This window comes from Impatiens glandulifera, chromosome 6 (genome assembly GCF_907164915.1).
Source record: "Impatiens glandulifera chromosome 6, dImpGla2.1, whole genome shotgun sequence".
NCBI classification, from domain to species: Eukaryota; Viridiplantae; Streptophyta; class Magnoliopsida; order Ericales; family Balsaminaceae; genus Impatiens; species Impatiens glandulifera.
In genome coordinates, this window is record NC_061867.1 from 40,115,154 (window position 1) to 40,121,936 (window position 6,783).

The following is a 6,783-nucleotide window of genomic DNA, read 5'->3' on the forward strand; positions in this document are numbered from 1 at the left end:
TTTTGAATATACTTGGAGTTACAGTGGAATTGAACCAAAAAAATTATTATATTTGTTAGGATTTTACCAAAATATTATTTGATCAGAATTAATATTCGAATTAGATTATTAAAATAAAATAAACAAAATTAATAAAATTAGATTTTTTTTTCTTGTTCAAACCTATATCCAATTTTGCATATGAACTTTTCCAAACACTAATTTGTTAGTAGAGGCAACACTTGATTTGCCTTTGGCTCAAGTAGATAAAGCCCACCAGTGTCTTAAGCTAGCCTCACAAAACAAAATTATGAAATTATTTTCCAACAAGAAGTACTATGGTCCTTTGTCAAAAACCCTTTATGTACTGTTCTCAAATGTTAATGTACTATATCAAATTCATTGTCTCCAATCTTCTTTCTACCTTTCTCTCAATATTTACAATCCATGTTATTATATGAAATGTAATATTAAAAAATTAAGAACAAAGAATACCATTTCAATAAATTCCAAAAAGTTCTTAAACATTTACATTTGTTAAATTACAAAAATACCATTCAAGTGAACAAAGAATCAAGTGTTATTTAGATCCCTCTTCCACTATCTAATTTTAATTTTCTACTACATATGCATTTAATATTACAAAATAAAAATGCTACTAAAATCCTCAACAAGATCTGATCGGACGGCTTAGAAAGGATTCTGCATTTGCAAGAACATGTCCTGCTGCTGATAAGGGAATAACTGTTCTTCATATGATTGAAACCTCATATCAAAAAGATTGTCTGGAAGGGTATCCATGTAATTAAACCCAAAATCAAGGGTTCTTTCCAAGTCATCCCATTTAGGAGAATCACTTTGAACTTCGGATACGAATTCGGGTGATGATGTCAAATGATCCGAACCACCGCTTGAATTCGTATTGGCTAGGGGAGCTGAATCTGACGTGTCACCAACTACCTGCCACGCTGTCATCATCCCATTGTACACGTGTTGTGTAATATTTTGATTTTGGTCCTCAATCTTTATATTTGTTGTTATTTTTTTCTCAGGCTTCTCGATTTTGCCTTTCTTGTTGTAAATTCGACACAAAACCCAGTCATCTAGCTGCAAATTAAGAACAAAACCCATTAATTTTTCATCACCAAGAGCTTTTTAAATTTTTAAATAATTTATTATTCAATTAAACATAATTTAAATTACTAACACCCTTTAGAACTTGTTTGATCTTGTTTTTTTAAAGTTATTTAAATTTTTAATTAGTTTAATTATTAAAAGTTAATAAAAAAATTAAAGGAATGATTTGATTGTTAAAATGACAATGATGTGATTAAAAAGAGATTTATAAGAAAATTGAGGAAGAAATTAACAAAATTCCAAAACAAAACTATTATTAAAAAGGCCTAACTAATTTAATAAAATATTTTATTAAATATCAAGACCTTTTAAAAAACACTTTTTTATATTAAAACATGTTTTTTTTTTCTTTAAATAATGCTTTGATGTTAAACAATTCATTATCTCATCAAATTATTATTAATTTATCTTAATTTAATAATTAAAAATATCAATTATTTTTTAAAACCCTTAAGATATATCTAAAATTGACTAATAAGTTGATTTAAAATTAAAAATATATTATTTTAAAGAATTAATTACCTTTAAATTAGTGCCCTTGCCAGCAGACCGGTCCACATTGGCGAGCCGGTACTCATGCATAATCCAATTAGTTTTAACCCCTTTAGGAGCTTTTCCCGTGTAAAAAACAAGTGCTTTCTTTATTCCAAGTGCCTTCGGCTGACCCACCGGTTTATCTGCTCCGGTCGCCTTCCAATAACCGTCTCCGGTTCCCCTATTCGGCCGTGAACCGTTCGGATATTTCCGATCCCTCGGTGAAAAAAAGTACCATTCTTTCTCACCACACAAAGCCATCTCTACACAAATTAAGATTCCAAACTATAAAACAAACCCTAGATTACAATTTACAAAAAAACCCATATTTTTCTAATTAATTACCAGGAAGTTGCCATGGATTGAACTTGTAAAGATCGACTTCTGCTATAACAGGGGCGTAGATCTGCTGCGATGCACACTTGCGGATGAGATAATGTTCCACTAATTCCTGATCCGTTGGATGAAATCTGAAGCCTGGGGGAAGATTGATTTGTTGATGAATCTGGTTTAGGGTTTGAATTCCTTTCATCTGAACTGTTGAAGAAACTATGTGTTTATCTCTTTCTCTCTCTATATATGTGTAAACAATTTTGACTTGTATGAATTCTGAAATGAAGAGAGAGATGATTTTATAGTATATGGCTAGCTTAACTTAGCTAGTGCACGTGACTTTTGTAAACGTGGTCATAGAGAAACCAAAGTAGAGTCGTGTCGACTGGCTAATCATAGGTAGACACGTGTATATAGGAAGAACATTAATGTTGCAACGTCATTGCATGCGTCACTAAGTCTTGGTATGGTGTTTAGAGCCTGTGACAGAGAGAGTACTTGTGAGGTGAGGGTTATTTGAATGAATTAATTTAAATAATACAATATCTTCTAATTTATTTATTAGTCAATAATTAAAATGTTTTTTTTATCTTATTTTTGAATATTAATACCTATTAAATTTTTTGTTTAAGGAAAATTCGAAAAAGTTAGGTGTCAATTGAATGTTTTATATATCTTTTATTTTTGTTAAGTTCTTTGTAAACAAAATATTTGTTTAACTATTTATAAACTATGTATTTCATCTATTTTTAATATTTTTAACGATAAATTTTGTGTTTCGTTAAATGGTTAAGTATGTTTAGAAACTATTTGTTTAACCTTTTTTACTACATTTTTATAAATTAAGAATAATGCTAAAGGATTTTAAGAGATTTTAATTTATAAATAACTCATTTTTTTATTTTTTTATTTTATAATATTCAATTTTATGCCTAATTAGTTTTTATTTTTATATAATACAATATTTTATTTTAATAATTATATTACTTAATTTATTAACTAAAATATTATTATATATAATTTTAATTATTTTAACCTTATAAGTTAATACTCTGTAATAATTTTTAAGAAAACTAATTTCAAAACCAAAATCAAATAAATGTTTTAGATAATTCAAGATTTATTGGAAAAAAAAAAGTTTTAGATTATATAAATAGACATTAATTAGGTTAGAAGTCAAATGATGATCATACAAATAAGATGATGTAGAATCACTCGGTTACTATGTGTTCTGATTTCTGATCAACTAGTGTATTATTGTTATGTCATATTTTGTATAAATTTATTTTAATGGGTTTTCACAATTTAATTGAAACTTTGCAATTTATTTATTCTTTTTATGTCAAAAACCCGCACTCATTTCTGTCTTGTTAAATTGGAACCACAAGTCAATATCATAAAATATGGTTTTATAATAAACTATAAGACTACGGTTATAATAAGTAGGATTCCAATTCTAAACAAGTCAAACCCAGCTTGAATAAAAAAGAGTGTAGGCGATTTCAACCCTTTTTTTACCAACAATTGGAATGACTCTAGTCACTAATTAATTTATTTCTAAAATATGTTCATTTTTTGTGTTAGTTTGATTTTTTTTTAAATTAAGGTATTTCTTTGATCAAAATACTTAATACGAAATTAACAGAGAAAAAGAGAAAAAAAATTGAATAGTAATGTTCATTTTAGAAAAAATATAAACTTTTGATTCATGCACTAAATATAATGATAGATTCAACTTTTATGTGGCAAAATTTGTGTAGAGGAATTCCAAAGGAACACTCAAAATAGGACCAACATCAAGATAATAAATGAAAAAACAATATGAATGAAAAATGGTCAATAAAGTATTGACTCTCATATAAACCAAAATCAATATGGATATGAATTTTCTTATCGATCAAGACTTTAGCGTCGCTGTGTATATCCGGTAGAGTTCGTAGACTATACAAGAATCCATTTGATCCTCTAGTCTACTTTACACCAACGACATGAATATGTTGCTTCCAATGGTAGTCCACATAAAACTTCATTTCAACCAAAAAGGAAATCATTTGGAAAACCAAATGAAAAAATGAGGAGACAAATCTAAGTGTTCAACATGACCAAATTTATATCAAATTGAAGAGTTCGAAAAAAAAAGCTTATTGAACTAAAATTGTCGCAATAAACATATGTCAAACAAAGGGGAGGATAAAATGCAACGTCAAAGCATGTGCCCTTCAAGAGATGTGGCGCCAATCTGAACGTGCATGGAGACCTAACTATTGGCAATGAAAATGTATTAATTGTTGGATAATCTACGTGAAGAACATGTGGTCGATATGGGTCCTTCCTCAAATTGATTGGAACATGAATTGAATAAGGGGATCCTCTGTTGATGGAGTCGACCGAATTCTATGACCTATGAAAACCTTTGTCTGCAACAATTGTCGTCACTCTACCTTGAGCCTCGCATGCCGACAAATTGAACAACATTCATGCATAATCTTTAACAGAATAAAGCTCTTATTCATCCATTGTGTGTTGATCCGACACTTCTTGAGAAGCTCTAACACAAAGGTGAAGCGTGGCTGAAACAATTTCAACTACAAAACAATGTTGTTAGTAGTTTCTTAACTTTGGAAATAGGTTTATTAAATTTTAAAATTTCCACATTAGTGCATGTATGATAAATTATTCAATTTCCCAATACAATTGTCACCCTCATATGTTGTCATCATATGAGATTGTTGGTGAATGATGTCAAAATAATTGATTCACTTAATCTCTCAATTCAGAGACGAACCCAAAGTTGGTGGTGAGGTTAAAAAAAGTTTAAAATAAACTTAAATAAATAACTAGAAAAATTTGGAATTTATATATATACATATTTCAAGCATTGCCATAACAACAAGGTTTTATGAATATTTATTTGATCCAGTAATAAGTAATTTAACATATACTAGAATATTGATCAAACAACGAAGAACCAATCTTCAGAGACATCTCGCTCTCTACCTTCCCACCAGACTCGGTTGCGATCCTTCGACGACCCTCTCCTGCCGTGTCCTTTGTTTCTCTCGTTTTTTCTATCTATTTTTTTTAGTCTTTAGTAGTTTTTATTTTTAAACTTTCTAAAATCTTGAAACTTTTTTAAGACAACTATTCAACTCTTTTTTAGAGAAAAAAAGAGACTATGCTAGTGATGTATTATTAATTATATTTAAATAACAATGTTATAATATTAGTTCTCATTTACACATGATTCAATACAAATGTTATTTATTAGATGAATTTATTCAAATATAATTAATAAAGAATATGTCAAGGGATGATATTTGAAACACCATATTCAAACACTAAGTAATGTCCCCACTTAAATTAAACTTGACCAAAATAGTGATATAACTATATCTTTAGAATTTTGCAATTTTGTCTTTTACCGATTAAATTGATTTTAAAAAATATAACGATTCTAATTTTAGTATATATATATATATATATATATATATATATTATTTTGAATGTAAATTTTTATTTATTATTTTAAAATAAATGACTTATTCTAATAAATGAACTCATATAATTTTTTTTTTGTAATTATAACTTATTTTAGTGTAACTTTATTTATTAATATTTAATTTTATATATAACTAATATTTTAAAATAAATTTTATAATTTTTAAACTTTTAATTATATGAATTTATAAATGTATAACAATTTTAAATAAATTCTAAATGTATAACAATTTTAAATAATTATCAATTTGGAATTGGGCAGTAGTTAATTCATTTCAATTTATTTCTTCCTCTTACCTATCAATTATTATAATTATTGTTTATATTTTTTGTTCTCATATAATTTCAAAATACTCATTTTAAAATTAACTTCAAAAGTTTATTAAAATCTGAAAATTATTTGCTTATGTTTAAATAATTAATTTCCAAATATGCCTATGCCTAGTCAACAAGATCAATTGAAATAAATTAAGAAAAAGAAAAGACATATTGATGACGAATGTAGTGATGTTTCTCTCTAGGCTATGAGCCATGGCGGTATGATAGAGTGACGTAGACAGAAAAACAATATAATATAAATATAATAGAGCATGACGCACGCAAATACTAAATGAATTTATAATTATGTATTTTTTTTATTATCAAAATGATATATTGTTTGGTATGCGGTATAACATATTAGGTATAAACTATAAGGAGTTATAAAATAGTATAATTTATATAGACTATTATTGTTTGGTTGGAAGTATAAAACATTATATAAATTATATGAGTTTATAATTTTTTGGTTTGGTAGATATTATAAAATTTAAGGATAAGAATAAAATAAATTTTTTTTTATCTTTGTTAATTATGTTTTTAATATTATTTTTAACTAACCTTTTTGATATTTTAATATTATTTAAAATTTATTTTAATTACTTTAAATATTACTAATATTATATCAAATAAATAAATAATAATATAATTACGTTATTATTATAAATTAATAATAATATATAAAAATAAATATTTAGTATTATTTCATAATTTTATTTAAAATATGAATGATAATATATATTCTTTTTAAAAATGATTGAATTAACAGTTAAGAGATAATAATTATAATTAATAATAATAAATGTTAATTTTTTTTTTTGTAAAAATAAATAAAATTAAAAATTATTTAAAATTTTAAATATTAAAATTGATAAAAATAAGTTTGTTTTAAAAAAATATAATATAAAATAAAATTAAAAATAATAAAAGCTTAATAATTAAGCTTTAATGAAAAATTAATAAAAATAAATTAATGTTAATACT

The 6,783-nt window shown here is 25.7% G+C and overlaps 1 protein-coding gene across 1 annotated transcript; it reads right to left on the reverse strand.

Moving 5' to 3' along the window:
- Positions 1 to 457: 457 nt before the first annotated feature.
- LOC124941822 (NAC domain-containing protein 2-like) lies at positions 458 to 2,239 on the reverse strand. Its single transcript, XM_047482176.1, has 3 exons — positions 1,996 to 2,239; positions 1,639 to 1,913; positions 458 to 1,086 (listed from the first exon to the last, which is right to left on the reverse strand). Exons 1-3 carry the CDS (start codon positions 2,180 to 2,182, stop codon positions 670 to 672), a joined length of 879 nt encoding a protein of 292 aa, XP_047338132.1. The 5' UTR covers positions 2,183 to 2,239; the 3' UTR covers positions 458 to 669.
- Positions 2,240 to 6,783: the final 4,544 nt, after the last annotated feature.

Bases quoted from the DNA above. Each gene is read 5' to 3' on its own strand.
- LOC124941822 (XM_047482176.1), bottom strand. From the start codon at position 2,182: ATGAAAGGAATTCAAACCCTAAACCAGATTCATCAACAAATCAATCTT. The intron at 1,914-1,995 runs GTAATTAATTAG...TAATTTGTGTAG, and splicing joins CAATCCATGGCAACTTCCTG to AGATGGCTTTGTGTGGTGAG. The intron at 1,087-1,638 runs GTAATTAATTCT...CTTAATTTGCAG, and splicing joins GCAAGGGCACTAATTTAAAG to CTAGATGACTGGGTTTTGTG.